A 19906-nucleotide genomic window follows, 5' to 3' on the forward strand; every position below is an offset into this window, starting at 1 on the left:
GAATGTGGGGGGGGACATGTCCCCCCTGTCCCCAGTGAAAGTTGCGCCCCTGTTTATACACGTCTTTCATTAACACTTTGTGTAATTAAATAGTAATTTTAACAGATATTCTCTGTCTGTATGTCCAGATACAAAGCATCATCAACATGTTACAGACCACAACACAGCGTCTGGTTTAACAGAGCACAACACAGCGTCTGGTTTAACAGAGCTGAGGCGTCGGTTCAACAAAACATAAGGCTATAATTACCAGCCAGGGGCGTATTTAGGTGGAGAGAGATTCTACCTGAACGTCTCCAATAACAACACAAATGTTACATTTTCTATTGCAAAAACATTTTGATACGGTGTGCCCTAATGAACACTAAAAAGGTCCAGTTCAATAGTGAGACAGCTGGACCGTCCTAGTGAGGGCCCTAGAGGTGAGTGAGAACAGCATTCCAAATGGCACGCTATATAGTGCACCCTCTTGGACCCGGGCCTACAGGGCCCACTGTAGGGAACAGGGTGGCTTTTGGGATGCAGAGACATGTTGATGCAGTCAGGCCAGGTGCACTAGACTACTGCAGCTATGAACAGTTTCTCTTTTTAAGTGGGGAAGGAAGGAAGTGGTTGGCTGTTATTATCAGACACTCTGTAGCCTGTCAGCTCTGACATGATTGCAGAACCTGACTGACACACACTTGCAGAAGGATTTTCATTGCAGAGAAATATGGACAAATCATAGGCAAATAGAATCAGAGAATTTGCATCCGAATTTCACAAAACTGATCTAACCTGATCTGCAGGTGGAGAAAGAGGAACACACACACACACCTCTCCAGTTTGGTGTACACACACACACCTCTCCCCTCTTCAGTTTGGTGTACACACACACACCTCTCCCCTCTTCAGTTTGGTGTACACACACACACACACACACACCTCTCCCCTCTTCAGTTTGGTGTACACACACACTTCTGCTCTAAACGTCCTGCTGTAACCAGTGTTTGATAATCACCACAGGTCCTACGCTTCCATCGGTCTGCTTTACGACCCTCCTAACGCTGGTTTACCAACAGCATCAGGCTGGGAGAGTGCTAGGTAAACAGGGGAAATCTCCTCCCGCCCACAGTCCACTTTATTACAGGAAATGACAAGTGGTTGAGGCAACAAACACCAACCGACAAATAGGTGACTTGTGTAACATGTCACAGCAATGAATGTGTGTAACATGTCACTGGTAATGTGAGAAAAATGTCAGTTAGAATGTGAAACAGAACTGGTGTTGATGTAACAATGAACTAACAAGATGATCTATTGTTCTGACATGTAGCAGGCTCTAGTCAAGATGTTATAGGTAGCAGGCTCTAGTCAAGATGCTATAGCTAGCAGGCTCTAGTCAAGATGCTATAGCTAGCAGGCTCTAGTCAAGATGCTATAGCTAGCAGGCTCTAGTCAAGATGTTATAGGTAGCAGGCGCTAGTCAAGATGTTATAGGTAGCAGGCTCAAGTCAAGATGTTATAGCTAGCAGGCTCTAGTCAAGATGCTCTAGGTAGCAGGCTCTAGTCACAATGTTGTTATAGGTAGCAGGCTCTAGTCAAGATGTTATAGGTAGCAGGCTCTAGTCAAGATGTTATAGGTAGCAGATAGGTAGCAGGCTCTAGTCAAGATGCTATAGCTAGCAGGCTCTAGTCAAGATGTTATAGCTAGCAGGCTCTAGTCAAGATGTTATAGCTAGCAGGCTCTAGTCAAGATGTTATAGGTAGCAGGCTCTAGTCAAGATGTTATAGGTAGCAGGCGCTAGTCAAGATGTTATACACTACTGTTCAAAGGTTTAATGGAATATCTACATAGGTGTACAGAGGCCCATTATCAGCAACCATCTCTCCTGTGTTCCAATGGCACGTTATGTTAGCTAATCCAAGTTTATAATTTTAAAAAGTCTAATTGATCATTAAAAAAACCTTTCGCAATTATGTTAGCACAGCTAAAAACTGTTGTTCTGATTAAAGAAGCAATAAAACTGGCCTTCTCTAGACTAATTGAGTATCTGGAGCATCTGCACTTGTGGGTTCGATTACAGGCTCAAAATGGCCAGAAACAAAGGACTTTCTTCTGAAACTCATCAGTCTATTCTTGTTCTGAGAAATGAAGCATGGCTCTTCATGAAGGGCATGCGAGAAATTGCCAAGAAACTGAAGATCTCGTACAATGCTGTGTAATACTCCCTTCACAGAACAGCGCAAACTTGCCCTAACCAGAATAGAAAGAGGAGTGGGAGGCCCCGGTGCACAACTGAACAAGAGGACAAGTACATTAGAGTGTCTAGTTTGAAAAACAGACGCCTCACACGTCCTCAACTGGAAGCTTCATTAAATAGTACCCGCAAAACACCAGTCTCAACATCAACAGTGAAGAGGCGACTCCGGGAATCTGGCCTTCTAAGCAGAGTTGCAAAGAAAAAGCCACATCTCAAACTGGCCAATAAAAAGAAAAGATTAAGATTGGCAAAAGAACATAGACACTGGACAGAGGAAGATTGGAAAAAAGTGTTATGGACAGACTAATCTAAGTTTGAGGTGTTCGGATCACAAAGAACATTCATGAAACGCAGAAAAAATGAAAAGATGCTGGAGGAGTGCTTGACGCCATCTGTCAAGCATGGTGGAGGCAATGTGATGGTCGGGGGTGCTTTGGTGGTGGTAAAGTGGGAGATTTGTATAGGGTAAAAGGGATCTTGAAGAAGGAATGCTATCTCTATTTTGCAATGCCATACCCTGTGGACGGCACTTAATTGGAGCCAATTTCCTCCTACAACAGGACAATGACCCAAAGCACAGCTCCAAACTATGCAAAAACTATTTAGGGAAGAATCAGTCAACTGGTATTCTGTCTATAATGGAGTGGCCTGTAGTCACCAGATCTCAACCCCATTGAGCTGTTGTGGGAGCAGCTTCACCGTATGGTACGTAAGAAGTGCCCATCAAGCCAATCCAATTTGTGGGAGGTGCTTCAGGAAGCATTGGGTGAAATCTCTTCAGATTACCTCAACAAATTGACAACTAGAATGCCAAAGGTCTACAAGGCTGTAATTACTGCACATGGAGGATTCTTTGACGAAAGCAAAGTTTGAAGGACACTATTATTTCAATTTAAAAAAAATCATTATTTATAACCTTGTCAACATCTTGGTTATATTTCCTATTAATTTTGCAACTCATTTCAGGTATGTTTTCATGGAAAACAAGGACATTTCTAAGTGACCACAAACTTTTGAACAGTAGTGTAGGTAGCTGGCTCTAGTCACAATGTTGTAGCTAGCAGGCTCCAGTCACAATGTTGTAGCTAGCAGGCTCTAGTCACAATGTTGTAGCTAGCAGGCTCCAGTCACAATGTTGTAGCTAGCAGGCTCCAGTCACAATGTTGTAGCTAGCAGGCTCTAGTCACAATGTTGTAGCTAGCAGGCTCTAGTCACAATGTTGTAGCTAGCAGGCTCTAGTCACAATGTTGTAGCTAGCAGGCTCTAGTCACAATGTTGTAGCTAGCAGGCTCTAGTCACAATGTTGTAGCTAGCAGGCTCTAGTCACAATGTTGTAGCTAGCAGGCTCTAGTCACAATGTTGTAGCTAGCAGGCTCTAGTCACGATGTTATAGCTAGCTGGCTCTAGTCACGATGTTATAGCTAGCTGGCTCTAGTCACGATTCTCGACCAGGCTCTAGCATGGAAAAAGCCTCATCACAGCTGGTGGAGTGATACACACAACACAAGCCTTTTTGTTGTGACAGACAGGCAGCCAGGTCCCCATCACCACGGTAACAGTAGCTCTCTGTTCCGGCCAGACCACTTGATTACACCAACACAGTTCCACTTAACAGGCAGAGAGGAGCACAGAACAAGAGAGGAGCTACATCATATGAAATGGCACAGATCAACAATGAAGAAAAGCCCTTATTATTATGACACATGTAAAGGGAATGAATAGCACTGGAGAGAGGCTTAACAAAGTCATGTTGTTTATCAAAATGTTATTTTCTTAAGTGTCTCTCCTAAATGCATGAGTTCACACACTTGGACTGCTCTTCCATGTCAGTTCTCTCAGTGTGCAGACACAGAGACAGACACAGAGAGACAGAGAGACAGAGACAGACACAGACAGAAGCTGTAATGTGGTGTGTGTGAGGGAGACGTTAGCAAGCTGTTCTGTATGTAACAGATGGGGTTTGTATTCATCCAGAAGGAGCCAGTGTCCTACAGACTGTCTTTCCCTTTGTCCCTGAAGCAGGATCCCAGATCCCAGTCCACAGATCCCAGTCCACATGACTATGTCCAGATGTTTGTTTTCTCACAGGAAGGACAGAGGGAGCAGTATCAGTTTCTTCTTCTATTTAATTCACGTCATTCACTCTACCAGAGGAGGTGCTGCTAGTGTGATCCATATCCACCCAGTATAGACTGTACATCTCTGTCATAATATGGGCCTTTATAGAGTAGTTTCATCCACAGTAGTAATTCATTCATTCCTGTATCAACTCAACACGTCGTCCACAGCATCCTGTAAGCCATCCAGTCTATATGTCTCTGTTGTGATGTGGGCTGTTATAGAGTTGACTTTATACTGTACTGAATCTATCCATCTGTACTCATCCATATCCACTCAGTATAGAATCTATCCATCTGTACTCATCCATATCCACTCAGTATAGAATCTATCTATCTGTACTCATCCATATCCATCCAGTATAGAATCTATCTATCTGTACTCATCCATATCCATCCAGTATAGAATCTATCCATCTGTACTCATCCATATCCACTCAGTATAGAATCTATCTATCTGTACTCATCCATATCCATCCAGTATAGAATCTATCCATCTGTACTCATCCATATCCATCCAGTATAGAATCTATCCATCTGTATTAATACACACTTATCCGCTCCGTATATGGTTTGAGCTTGTACGTCTTGTTTCATACACGGATCTCATCATCCTCGTCCTCCAAGAAGGAAGAAAACTTTCCCAGCTCCTCCTCCTCCTCAGGTGGGGCGCTGAAAGTGGCACTGTCCGTATCCCCCCCGTGGAGCTGTCCGGCTGGTTTCTCCTGCTCCACGTGGGCGGAGCCAGAGGCGGAGCTGGACACAGAACAGGTATCTAATTGGTGCTGCAGGTGTTTAGGGCGGGGCTCTGGGGTGTACTCTGGGGTGTAGGGTGCTCCCTCGTCCTCTCCCACCGCAGGTTCTACAGAGCTGGTTGGACTCACAGGTACAGGGACCGCCTCCTCCTGCAGCAGCTCAGCTTCCGGTTCCTCTTCTTCTCCCTCCTCCTCTCCTCCCACCTCCCTCCCCAGGAGTAGTGTAGGAGAGGCCCGTCCCTCATTGCTCTTCCCCTCCTCGTATCCCAGATCATCATCCTCCTTCTCCATCACCCCCAGGATGTCCCCCAACATGGAGGGCCCCAGGTCGATGTGGAACGACATGACCGACACCGCGTGCTTCATCCCCCCTCCGTAGTACCCGCGGCTGGGGCTTGGCAGGTCAGTCAGCTCCCCAAAGCTCCTCTCATCCAGCTCCAGAGAGCGGACCCCAGCAGCGGCCCCATTAGACGGCCAGGTACCTCCACCTCCATCCTGCTCATTCAGTTGTTTCAGTGGGCTGGACGAGAGGCTCTTAGGCACCCTGTGTCCTCCATCAACATGGTCACCGTTTTCATCATTGAGGAAGGGGAGAGACATGGCGTTCTTCACGAAGGTGGGCGAGCCACCGGGTGGCGCTAGCGAGCAGTCTCTCTGGTCCACCCGGGTGACGGACTGGGAGCGTTTGCTGCTGCGGAAGGTTCTGGATAAAAGGCCCGGGCGGGGGGAGTGGGGATGGGCCTGGGGTTCGGCCTGATGGGGGGCCTCCCCGGAGTGGGTGGAGAGGAAAGAGGTGTCCCCGAAGGCGTCCCCACTGCGCCCCACGTGCATGGTGTGGCGGAAGTCCCCCAGGGGGGCGCTGATCATCTCCCGGGTCAGGTCCATACGGGAGCGGCGCTGTTTGGTCTGGGACGAACCAGATACCAGCTGCTTTAGGATGGGCATGGTTGCTGGTTGAGGTCACACACCTCGGACACTCACAGTCTGTCACACAGCCACACACAGTCAGTCAGTCACTCAGTCAGTCAGTAGCCCAGAAGGACAGATCTCTTTCTTTGTAAGGAGTTCAAAGATAGAAGTGTTTGGGAAGTCTTCAAGGTAGATCCGTGTCACACTCATTGCAGTCCCCAGAAACAATAACACGTCTTCAGTTCCAGGGTGGCTCAATCTGAAAAGAAAGAGGGGAAAACAACATTAGATATATATGATCATGACAAGACATTGTTTCATACCATGTCATCGTATCACTGCTCTGAAACAAGAGTGGATAACAACGCGTTTTAGATATAAACTCAGATCTGACACCCCTATATAATGGACCAGTGGTCCAGTCCAGTCTCCTGATGCATCCCAAACACCCCTATATAATGGACCAGTGGTCCAGTCCAGTTTCCTGATGCATCCCAAACACCCCTATATAATGGACCAGTGGTCCAGTCCAGTCTCCTGATGCATCCCAAACACCCCTATATAATGGACCAGTGGTCCAGTCCAGTCTCCTGATGCATCCCAAACACCCCTCTATAATGGACCAGAGGTCCAGTCCAGTCTCCTGATGCATCCCAAACACCCCTATATAATGGACCAGTGGTCCAGTCCAGTCTCCTGATGCATCCCAAACACCCCTCTATAATGGACCAGAGGTCCAGTCCAGTCTCCTGATGCATCCCAAACACCCCTATATAATGGACCAGTGGTCCAGTCCAGTCTCCTGATGCATCCCAAACACCCCTATATAATGGACCAGTAGTCCAGTCCAGTCTCCTGATGCATCCCAAACACCCCTATATAATGGACCAGTGGTCCATTCCAGTCTCCTGATGCATCCCAAACACCCCTCTATAATTGACCAGTGGTCCAGTCCAGTCTCCTGATGCATCCCAAACACCCCTATATAATGGACCAGTGGTCCATTCCAGTCTCCTGATGCATCCCAAACACCCCTCTATAATGGACCAGAGGTCCAGTCCAGTCTCCTGATGCATCCCAAACACCCCTCTATAATTGACTAGTGGTCCAGTCCAGTCTCCTGATGCATCCCAAACACCCCTCTATAATTGACCAGTGGTACAGTCTAGAGCTCGACTGATCAAAATTGGCATGGCCGATTAATTAGGGACGATTTTAAGTTTTCATAACAATCGTTACTCAGCGTTTTTGGACGCCAATGACATTGCAATCCACGAGGAAACTGCGTGGCCACCTGACCACCTGTTACGTGAGTGTAGAGTTAGAAGGACCTTGTGGCTGCAAGGAGCCAAGGTAAGTTGCTAGCTAGCATTAAACTTATCTTATAAAAACAATCAATCTTAACATAATCACTAGTTAACTACACATCGGTCGACCTCTAGTTTGGACTGCCTGGCTCGTTGCTGTGAACTAACGAACTGTGAACTAATTTGCCAGAATTTTACATAATTATGACATAACATTGAAGGTTATGCAATGTAACAGCAATATTTAGACTTAGGGGGATGCCACCCGTTCGATAAAATACGGAACGGTTCCGTATTTCACTGAAAGAATAAACGTTTTGTTTTTGAAATTATAGTTTCCAGATATGACCATATTAATGACCAAAGGCTGGTATTTCTGTGTTTATTATATTATAATTAACTCTATGATTTGATAGAGCAGTCTGACTGAGAGGTGGTCAGCAGCAGCAGACTCGTAAGCATTCATTCAAACAGCACTTTACTGCGTTTGCCAGCAGCTCTTAGCTGTGCTTGAAGCACAGCGCTGTTTATGACTTCAAGCCGATCAACTCCTGAGATTAGGCTGGCAATACTAAAGTACCCATTAGAACATCCAATAGTCAAAGGTATATGAAATGCAAATGGTATAGAGAGAAATAGTTGACGCGGCATAATTCCTATAATAACTACAACCTAAAACTTCTTATCTGGGAATATTAAACCACCAGCTTTCATATGTTCTGAGCCTCCCACCAAATTTAACATTTCCTTATTTATTTGAGACTAAATAGATTTTATTATATTAAGGTGAAATTAAAAAAGTGTTCATTGTTCATTCAGTATTTTTGTAATTGTCATTACAAATATATATATATCAAAATTGTCCGATTAAAATCGGTATCGCCGTTGAAAAATCACAATCGGTTAACCTCTAGTCCAGTCTCCTGATGCATGCCAAACACCCCTTTATAATGTAGCAGTGGTACAGTCCAGTCTCCTGATGCATGCCAAACACCCCTTTATAATGTAGCAGTGGTACAGTCCAGTCTCCTGATGCATGCCAAACACCCCTTTATAATGTAGCAGTGGTACAGTCCAGTCTCCTGATGCATGCCAAACACCCCTTTATAATGTAGCAGTGGTACAGTCCAGTCTCCTGCTGCATGCCAAACACCCCTTTATAATGTAGCAGTGGTACAGTCCAGTCTCCTGATGCATGCCAAACACCCCTTTATAATGTAGCAGTGGTACAGTCCAGTCTCCTGATGCATGCCAAACACCCCTTTATAATGTAGCAGTGGTACAGTCCAGTCTCCTGCTGCATGCCAAACACCCCTTTATAATGTAGCAGTGGTACAGTCCAGTCTCCTGATGCATGCCAAACACCCCTTTATAAGGTAGCAGTGGTACAGTCCAGTCTCCTGATGCATGCCAAACACCCCTTTATAAGGTAGCAGTGGTACAGTCCAGTCTCCTGATGCATGCCAAACACCCCTTTATAATGTAGCAGTGGTACAGTCCAGTCTCCTGATGCATGCCAAACACCCCTTTATAAGGTAGCAGTGGTACAGTCCAGTCTCCTGATGCATGCCAAACACCCCTTTATAATGTAGCAGTGGTACAGTCCAGTCTCCTGATGCATGCCAAACACCCCTTTATAATGTAGCAGTGGTACAGTCCAGTCTCCTGATGCATGCCAAACACCCCTTTATAATGTAGCAGTGGTACAGTCCAGTCTCCTGATGCATGCCAAACACCCCTTTATAATGTAGCAGTGGTACAGTCCAGTCTCCTGATGCATGCCAAACACCCCTTTATAATGTAGCAGTGGTACAGTCCAGTCTCCTGATGCATGCCAAACACCCCTTTATAATGTAGCAGTGGTACAGTCCAGTCTCCTGATGCATGCCAAACACCCCTTTATAATGTAGCAGTGGTACAGTCCAGTCTCCTGATGCATGCCAAACACCCCTTTATAATGTAGCAGTGGTACAGTCCAGTCTCCTGATGCATGCCAAACACCCCTTTATAATGTAGCAGTGGTACAGTCCAGTCTCCTGATGCATGCCAAACACCCCTTTATAATGTAGCAGTGGTACAGTCCAGTCTCCTGATGCATGCCAAACACCCCTTTATAATGTAGCAGTGGTACAGTCCAGTCTCCTGATGCATGCCAAACACCCCTTTATAATGTAGCAGTGGTACAGTCCAGTCTCCTGATGCATGCCAAACACCCCTTTATAATGTAGCAGTGGTACAGTCCAGTCTCCTGATGCATGCCAAACACCCCTTTATAATGTAGCAGTGGTACAGTCCCAGTCTCCTGATGCATGCCAAACACCCCTTTATAAGGTAGCAGTGGTACAGTCCAGTCTCCTGATGCATGCCAAACACCCCTTTATAAGGTAGCAGTGGTACAGTCCAGTCTCCTGATGCATGCCAACACCCCTTTATAAGGTAGCAGTGGTACAGTCCAGTCTCCTGATGCATGCCAAACACCCCTTTATAATGTAGCAGTGGTACAGTCCAGTCTCCTGATGCATGCCAAACACCCCTTTATAATGTAGCAGTGGTACAGTCCAGTCTCCTGATGCATGCCAAACACCCCTTTATAAGGTAGCAGTGGTACAGTCCAGTCTCCTGATGCATGCCAAACACCCCTTTATAAGGTAGCAGTGGTACAGTCCAGTCTCCTGATGCATGCCAAACACCCCTTTATAAGGTAGCAGTGGTACAGTCCAGTCTCCTGATGCATGCCAAACACCCCTTTATAATGTAGCAGTGGTACAGTCCAGTCTCCTGATGCATGCCAAACACCCCTTTATAATGTAGCAGTGGTACAGTCCAGTCTCCTGATGCATGCCAAACACCCCTTTATAATGTAGCAGTGGTACAGTCCAGTCTCCTGATGCATCCCAAACACCCCTTTATAATGTAGCAGTGGTACAGTCCAGTCTCCTGATGCATGCCAAACACCCCTTTATAATGTAGCAGTGGTACAGTCCAGTCTCCTGATGCATGCCAAACACCCCTTTATAATGTAGCAGTGGTACAGTCCAGTCTCCTGATGCATCCCAAACACCCCTTTATAATGTAGCAGTGGTACAGTCCAGTCTCCTGATGCATGCCAAACACCCCTTTATAATGTAGCAGTGGTACAGTCCAGTCTCCTGATGCATCCCAAACACCCCTTTATAATGTAGCAGTGGTACAGTCCAGTCTCCTGATGCATGCCAAACACCCCTTTATAATGTAGCAATGGTACAGTCCAGTCTCCTGATGCATGCCAAACACCCCTTTATAATGTAGCAGTGGTACAGTCCAGTCTCCTGATGCATGCCAAACACCCCTTTATAATGTAGCAATGGTACAGTCCAGTCTCCTGATGCATCCCAAACACCCCTTTATAATGTAGCAGTGGTACAGTCCAGTCTCCTGCTGCACCACCAGGTGCCAGAGAGAGATCCCTCCGGGTCAGTCAGACAGACAGGAACACAAACAGAGACAGTTCAATCAGTAATACTGATAGCCGTGCTGCAGTGGAACAGAACCCATCCTGGAGGACAGTTTAGGCTACTAACTTATTCATCTGTAGTTTAACCTTCATTTTGCAGTGAAATAACAAATGTAAACAGTACATATCCCAGATTGTACATTTAAAAGAACAGCAGTCATTATCCTATATTGTGCCTTTAACATTATTTATTGCAGTGAAATGATCGATCGAACAAGAGCCGTAACCATCTCAGATTTGATGTTTAAAAGAACGTTTCACAGCCACCACAAAATGTAAACTCACATTAAACCAATAACCGACTAAGAATCTAAGAGGCTAAAACATCCGTCTAATTACAGGAAGCATAAGCATTCATGGTTCAACCCTGGAATGATAACTAATACCGCTCTGGCATCTACATTTGACATGATACGTGGCCCTAATGGCACCCAATTCCTTAGATACTGCACTACTTTAGACCAGGGCCCAGTGGTACCCTATTCCCTACATAGTGCACTACATTAGACCAGGGCCCATTGGGCTCTGTACAAAAGAAGTGTACTATTATAGGGTATATTTGGGGCACATTGTTGTTTTTTTTTTAAAGTGCATTGAAAATGACATTGAACTGTAGGGGAGTATACTGCCACCATGCATTGAACTTGAGGTTCAAAACCCCAGACCACAGTACTATATGAACACAGAAAGGAAGGGCCAAACTGTTAAACCCCAGACCACAATATTACTGTATTACTGATTGAACAATATTACTGAATATCACAGTATTACTGATTGAACTGTCTTTGTTTGTGTTCCTGTCTGACATGGAGGGATCTCTCTCTGGCACCTGGTGGTGCAGCAGGAGACTGGACTGTACCACTGGTCCATTATAAAGGGGTGTTTGGGATCCATCAGGAGACTGGACTAGAAAAGCCAAAACTGTTAAACCCCAGACCCGGCCTATATGAACACAGAGAAAGAGCCTAACTGTTAAACCCCAGACCCGGCCTATATGAACACAGAGAAAGAGCCTAACTGTTAAACCCCAGACCCGGCCTATATGAACACACAGAGAAAGAGCCAAACTGTTAAACCCCAGACCAGACCTATATGAACACAGAGAAAGAGCCTAACTGTTAAACCCCAGACCAGACCTATATGAACACAGAGAAAGAGCCTAACTGTTAAAGCCCAGACCCGGCCTATATGAACACAGAGAAAGAGCCTAACTGTTAAACCCCAGACCAGACCTATATGAACACACAGAGAAAGAGCGAAACTGTTAAACCCCAGACCAGACCTATATGAACACACAGAGAAAGAGCCTAACTGTTAAACCCCAGACCAGACCTATATGAACACAGAGAAAGAGCCTAACTGTTAAACCCCAGACCAGACCTATATGAACACAGAGAAAGAGCCTAACTGTTAAAGCCCAGACCCGGCCTATATGAACACAGAGAAAGAGCCTAACTGTTAAACCCCAGACCAGACCTATATGAACACAGAGAAAGAGCCTAACTGTTAAACCCCAGACCCGGCCTATATGAACACAGAGAAAGAGCCTAACTGTTAAACCCCAGACCAGACCTATATGAACACAGAGAAAGAGCCTAACTGTTAAAGCCCAGACCCGGCCTATATGAACACAGAGAAAGAGCCTAACTGTTAAACCCCAGACCAGACCTATATGAACACAGAGAAAGAGCCTAACTGTTAAACCCCAGACCCGGCCTATATGAACACAGAGAAAGAGCCTAACTGTTAAACCCCAGACCAGACCTATATGAACACAGAGAAAGAGCCTAACTGTTAAACCCCAGACCAGACCTATATGAACACAGAGAAAGAGCCTAACTGTTAAACCCCAGACCCGGCCTATATGAACACAGAGAAAGAGCCTAACTGTTAAACCCCAGACCAGACCTATATGAACACAGAGAAAGAGCCTAACTGTTAAACCCCAGACCAGACCTATATGAACACAGAGAAAGAGCCAGACTGTTAAACCCCAGACCAGACCTATATGAACACAAAGAAAGAGCCAGACTGTTAAACCCCAGACCAGACCTATATGAACACAGAGAGAAAGAGCCTGACTGTTAAACCCCAGACCCGGCCTATATGAACACAGAGAAAGAGCCTAACTGTTAAACCCCAGACCCGGCCTATATGAACACACAGAGAAAGAGCCTAACTGTTAAACCCCAGACCCGACCTATATGAACACACAGAGAAAGAGCCTAACTGTTAAACCCCAGACCCGACCTATATGAACACAGAGAAAGAGCGAAACTGTTAAACCCCAGACCAGACCTATATGAACACAGAGAAAGAGCCTAACTGTTAAACCCCAGACCAGACCTATATGAACACAGAGAAAGAGCCTAACTGTTAAACCCCAGACCAGGCCTATATGAACACAGAGAAAGAGCCTAACTGTTAAACCCCAGACCAGACCTATATGAACACACAGAGAAAGAGCCTAACTGTTAAACCCCAGACCTGGCCTATATGAACACACAGAGAAAGAGCCTAACTGTTAAACCCCAGACCAGGCCTATATGAACACAGAGAAAGAGCCTAACTGTTAAACCCCAGACCAGACCTATATGAACACACAGAGAAAGAGCCTAACTGTTAAACCCCAGACCCGGCCTATATGAACACACAGAGAAAGAGCCTAACTGTTAAACCCCAGACCAGACCTATATGAACACAGAGAAAGAGCCTAACTGTTAAACCCCAGACCAGACCTATATGAACACAGAGAAAGAGCCTAACTGTTAAACCCCAGACCAGACCTATATGAACACAGAGAAAGAGCCTAACTGTTAAACCCCAGACCAGACCTATATGAACACAGAGAAAGAGCCTAACTGTTAAACCCCAGACCAGACCTATATGAACACAGAGAAAGAGCCTAACTGTTAAACCCCAGACCAGACCTATATGAACACAGAGAAAGAGCCTAACTGTTAAAACCCAGACCCGGCCTATATGAACACAGAGAAAGAGCCTAACTGTTAAACCCCAGACCCGGCCTATATGAACACAGAGAAAGAGCCTAACTGTTAAACCCCAGACCAGACCTATATGAACACAGAGAAAGAGCCTAACTGTTAAACCCCAGACCCGGCCTATATGAACACAGAGAAAGAGCCTAACTGTTAAACCCCAGACCACAGTGTTATATCTGTCAAAGAACGCACATCTGCACAGTTTCACATTGTACATCACTCTGTCGTTTAATGACGTGTCACTCATTCTGACAAGCCATTCATCCGTAAAGCAGCACACTGCCGTAACCCATAACAACGTACAGTACGACAAACAGCATGTCGTACCGTACATCACACACAGTCATATATGAACACAGAGAGAAAGAGACAAACTGTTGCCAATGGCCTTCTAATACTACTTAATGGTGGAAAAAGCTCAATGTTCTATTTTGACTTTGAAAATGTCCTCGTCATCGTTGTAGACACAACAGTGGCATAATGTAGTGTAAACAGTGAAAAACAGCCTCGACCGGAGGGGGGAAACAAAACATCCCTACTTTTACTTTAAAACATGAAACTGTCCGCGTCATCTTTTTTGACACTATAGTGGTGTAACCAGTGAGAAACAGTCTTGACCGGAGGGAACAGACCAGATCAGGCTCATAGAGGCCATGCTGCTTTTAGTGAACAGACAGAACTATGCCCTTCAGCTAGGGAAGGCAGGTGATGCAGTAGGTGTGTGTGTAGGTGTGTGTGTGTGTGTGTGTGTGTGTGTGTGTGTGTGTGTGTGTGTGTGTGTGTGTGTGTGTGTGTGTGTGTACACTCAGAGCATTCCTCCAGGAGAGAGAGATGAGTCCTGACAGGCAGCTGACCTGACAACGCACGTTACTGCATCACTGTTATGACCTACGGTGTTCAGACCAGACTCTTCTACTGCCCTGACATCACCCCTATAGTCACCCCGGGCTGCTGCTGCTATAGTCACCCCGGGCTGCTGCTGCTATAGTCACCCCGGGCCGCTGCTGCTATAGTCACCCCGGGCCGCTGCTGCTATAGTCACCCCGGGCCGCTGCTGCTATAGTCACCCCGGGCCGCTGCTGCTATAGTCACCCCGGGCTGCTGCTGCTATAGTCACCCCGGGCTGCTGCTGCTATAGTCACCCCAGGCTGCTGCTATAGTCACCTATTCAGTCTGTCTACAAACAGGCTCTCAAAGTGCTTGATAGGAAGCCCAATAGCCATCATCATTGTCACATCCTCAGAAAGCATGAGCTCCTGAGTTGGGAAAATCTTGTGCAATACACCGACGCATGTCTTGTATTCAAGATCCTAAATGGCCTGGCTCCCCCTGCACTCAGTATTTTTGTTAAACAGAAAACCCAAACATATGGCAGCAGATCCACAAGGTCTGCCATGAGAGGTGACTGTATAGTTCACTTAAGGAAAAGCACCTTTAGTAAATCTGCATTCTCTGTGAGAGCTTCCAATGTCTGGAATACACTGCCATCAGACACACATAACTGCACCACATATCACACTTTCACAAAATGCTTGAAGACATGGCTAAAGGTCAATCAGATTTGTGAACATAATCCCTAGCTGTGTATTGCCGCTTTCCATGTTGTCTGTTGTCTGTAGCTTGTGAGGTGTGGAAACACTTTGTTGCTTTTATGAATTTTGTCTTGCTGCTTTTTGTTCTATGTTGCTCTGTCTGTATGCTATGTCTTGCTTGTCCTATGTTGCTATGTCTATATTGTAATTGTTTTTAATAACCTGCCCAGGGACTGCGGTTGAAAATTAGCCGGCTGGCTAAAACCGGCACTTTTACTGAAACGTTGATTAATGTGCACTGTCCCTGTAAAAATAAAAATAAACTCAACTCAACCCCAGGCTGCTGCAGTACAATAGAAAACAGGTTGGCTAATAGAAAGAGCTGCAGTGCTTCAGTGAAACATGTGAAAGTCAACCAGGAAACACATGAAAATGATGCAACATGCCATGCTGAAAGCCCACCCTAATGAGGGTCCCTACAAATCAATGTACCACACAGACCTACATACATAGTACACAAATGATTACACTCAAATAATGCCTCAACCCATCACCCATGTACTGACCTGCTCCACTGCTTCAACCCATCACCCATGTACTGACCTGTCCACAGCTTCAACCCATCACCCATGTACTGACCTGCTTCAACCCATCACCCATGTACTGACCTGCTCCACAGCTTCAACCTATCACCCATGTACTGACCTGCTCCACAGCTTCAACCCATCACCCATGTACTGACCTGCTCCACAGCTTCAACCTATCACCCATGTACTGACCTGCTCCACTGCTTCAACCCATCACCCATGTACTGACCTGCTTCAACCCATCACCCATGTACTGACCTGCTCCACTGCTTCAACCTATCACCCATGTACTGACCTGCTCCACAGCTTCAACCTATCACCCATGTACTGACCTGCTCCACAGCTTCAACCCATCACCCATGTACTGACCTGCTCCACAGCTTCAACCCATCACCCATGTACTGACCTGCTCCACTGCCAATCCCTGTATCTGATCACGCTGCTGTCTTTTCCTTTCTTTACTCCAGTCAGGCTTTACTCCTCACTCCTTCCAGAACTCTCTCCTCCTAGCTCTGCTCTCATAACACATTTACAAAGTCTCGGTTTAGGATGGGTGGGGGTGGTGGGGGGGAAGCCACAGATTTTGACTGCCGAGGTTTCCTGGTAGCAGGCAGCAGGGTGCAGCCCAGCAGAGCCGTCGACCTCGTTCTCGCTCTCTCTCCGAGGCTCCGCCCCTCTGCCAGTCAAGGCATAGCCTCAATCCACTTCCTGTTTACAATGCCCTCACCTGCTGTTGTCTCCACGGCAACCACAGTCCTGCTGCTTCTGTCTCCGTGGTTACCACCCCCCCCCCCCCTGCAAGGCAAGCGGATGACCCTACTTCCTGTCTGTGTGAATGTCTGAGGGCTGCAGAGGCATCAGGTGTGTGTGTGTGTGTACATTGCAGAGGCATCAAGTGTGTGTGTGTGTGTGTGTACATTACAGAGGCATCAAGTGTGTGTGTGTGTGTGTGTGTACATTACAGAGGCATCAGGTGTGTGTGTGTGTGTGTGTGTACATTGCAGAGGCATCAAGTGTGTGTGTGTGTGTACATTGCAGAGGCATCAAGTGTGTGTGTGTGTGTGTGTGTACATTGCAGAGGCATCAAGTGTGTGTGTGTGTGTACATTGCAGAGGCATCAAGTGTGTGTGTGTGTGTGTACATTGCAGAGGCATCAAGTGTGTGTGTGTGTGTGTGTATGTACATTGCAGAGGCATCAAGTGTGTGTGTGTGTGTACATTGCAGAGGCATCAAGTGTGTGTGTGTGTGTACATTGCAGAGGCATCAAGTGTGTGTGTGTGTGTGTGTGTGTGTACATTGCAGAGGCATCAAGTGTGTGTGTGTGTGTGTGTGTGTACATTGCAGAGGCATCAAGTGTGTGTGTGTGTGTGTGTGTGTGTACATTGCAGAGGCATCAAGTGTGTGTGCTGCAAAAGGCATCAGCCTTCAACCAAAAAGCTTTGCGCGCATGCTAACACACGTTCCTCTTTCTGGTCTACGCCACATGCCCTCTTCCTGATCTACGCCACATGCCCTCTTCCTGGTCTACGCCACATGCCCTCTTTCTGGTCTACGCCACATGCCCTCTTTCTGGTCTACGCCACATGCCCTCTTTCTGGTCTACGCCACATGCCCTCTTTCTGGTCTACGCCACATGCCCTCTACGCCACATGCCCTCTTTCTGGTCTACGCCACATGCCCTCTTTCTGGTCTACGCCACATGCCCTCTTCCTGGTCTACGCCACATGCCCTCTTCCTGGTCTACGCCACATGCCCTCTTCCTGGTCTACGCCACATGCCCTCTTCCTGGTCTACGCCACATGCCCTCTTTCTGGTCTACGCCACATGCCCTCTTTCTGGTCTACGCCACATGCCCTCTTCCTGGTCTACGCCACATGCCCTCTTCCTGGTCTACGCCACATGCCCTCTTCCTGGTCTACGCCACATGCCCTCTTCCTGGTCTACGCCACATGCCCTCTTTCTGGTCTACGCCACATGCCCTCTTTCTGGTCTACGCCACATGCCCTCTTTCTGGTCTACGCCACATGCCCTCTTTCTGGTCTACGCCACATGCCCTCTTCCTGGTCTACGCCACATGCCCTCTTCCTGGTCTACGCCACATGCCCTCTTCCTGGTCTACGCCACATGCCCTCTTCCTGGTCTACGCCACATGCCCTCTTCCTGGTCTACGCCACATGTCCTCTTCCTGGTCTACACCACATGTCCTCTTTCTTACAAGAAGTCCTTTGAGCAGTGAAAAGCCATAGCTTTCCGGTCCCTGGTTTGGAAAAGACCTGAGAAACACTGCACTGATATTCACCACAAGTAATACATTTGATAAGATACCCACTTCACCTTGACTTGCTTTTCTTGGTACACACTTGCACAGCATGTTAAAAACCCTGACTAATAGAGTGAAAGTATATCAGTAGTCTCCTGATGTCAGAGAAATCCATTATGACACCGACTGCACATATGTTGGCAGCCAGATAGATCTAATAACACCAGCCATGTTATGGAACAACATCCGTCTAGCTGTAGTGAGTAAATAAACGTCTGTTTTAGTTTCCATGACAAGTGATGTTTCTGTTGATAGGCTGGTCTAAAACACACAAACACAGGGGCTACAGCGGATACATACCCAAACATGTTTGTTGTTACCCAGCATCCTCCACTGACATGCTTGTATGGAAAGAAAATGGAAGCAGGAATAATTCAAAGCATGCCAGACAAAGAGAGCTGTATATTTATGAGACACTGCTTCTGGGTGGCATGATGATGATCTGACAGGAAAGCAACCAGTACATGAAAGATGTACAAACTCCCTCACGACGCCAGGTCAGCGGAGTCAATCACCACCTTCCGGAGACACCTGAAACCTCACCTCTTTAAGGAATACCTAGGATAGGATAAAGTAATCCTTCTAACCCCCCCTCCCCCTTAAAAGAGTTAGATGCACTATTGTAAAGTGGTTGTTCCACTGGATATCATAAGGTGAATGCACCAATTTGTAAGTCGCTCTGGATAAGAGCGTCTGCTAAATGACTTAAATGTAAATGTAAATGTAGTTGTCCAATGGAAAGAAACAAAAAAAACCCTACCTCCTCCTCCCACAAGCCCCCCCTCCCTCTACTCCTCCCCTCAGGCCTCAATCCCACACACTCCCTTTCCATCTATGCCCCCACTCTCCCTTCCTCTCTCTCTCCCTCCCTTTACTCCTCCCCTCAGGCCTCAAGCACGCGCTGCCTTAATGGCACCGACATGGGGACCCAGGTGTTAAGTTTACTACAATCTCTACTCGAGAATCTGAGGATTGCGCTGTCGTTTTTTTGTCACAAAAAAGGGCGGCTCCTTATAATAAGCTCCGGCATTCAACCGACTTTTTTTTTGTTTTTTTTTTGTTTTTAGGGGTGGATCAGCTTAATATTGCGGAAAGAATGTTGCTTCCAATGTAATCGTCTGCATCATTTCCAATCCCCCATATTTTTTGGGGTAAATATATATATCCATACACGTATGCATACATATACACATATATACATACACATACCTATATAGACATACATACTTTTTTAAAGAATATACCTTTATTATTATTCCCCGCAAACCCTACCACCGATCCCCCAATTGGAGTAAACTGATAAACATTTCTGTTTTTACCTTCAATTTATACATCTTATACACATTTTACAGACACAGTCTACTTTATAATAGTTCTCTCTTATTTGTTCTTAGTCCTTCCTCTATTTCTGTTGTCCATCCAGTTTGATTTCCACTTGTAACTGTGCTATTTCACAAAAGCTCCGCACCTATACACATTTCACAGATCCCGTATGCCCTACATTGTTTATCTTGTTATTAGTCCCACCCTTCAGCTCCACTCAACCCTTCCCATCTATCTTCCAACATCACCCATTTCGGATTTTTATTTGCCATATATTTTTCAACTGTGCTGTGATGCGTCACAAAAGATTTGAATCTT

The 19906-nt window shown here is 46.3% G+C and overlaps 1 protein-coding gene across 1 annotated transcript in view; it reads right to left on the reverse strand.

Moving 5' to 3' along the window:
• Positions 1-3918: 3918 nt before the first annotated feature.
• Positions 3919-19906, reverse strand: part of LOC120041930 (cdc42 effector protein 4-like) — a 41960-nt gene continuing 25972 nt past the window's right edge. The window contains exon 2 of the mRNA XM_038986803.1: positions 3919-6283. Coding sequence (XP_038842731.1) covers positions 4954-6060 — 1107 coding nt within the window. The 5' untranslated portion in view covers positions 6061-6283 and the 3' untranslated portion in view covers positions 3919-4953. The remainder of the gene's footprint in view (positions 6284-19906) is intronic.

This window comes from Salvelinus namaycush, chromosome 3 (genome assembly GCF_016432855.1).
Source record: "Salvelinus namaycush isolate Seneca chromosome 3, SaNama_1.0, whole genome shotgun sequence".
NCBI lineage: Eukaryota > Metazoa > Chordata > Actinopteri > Salmoniformes > Salmonidae > Salvelinus > Salvelinus namaycush.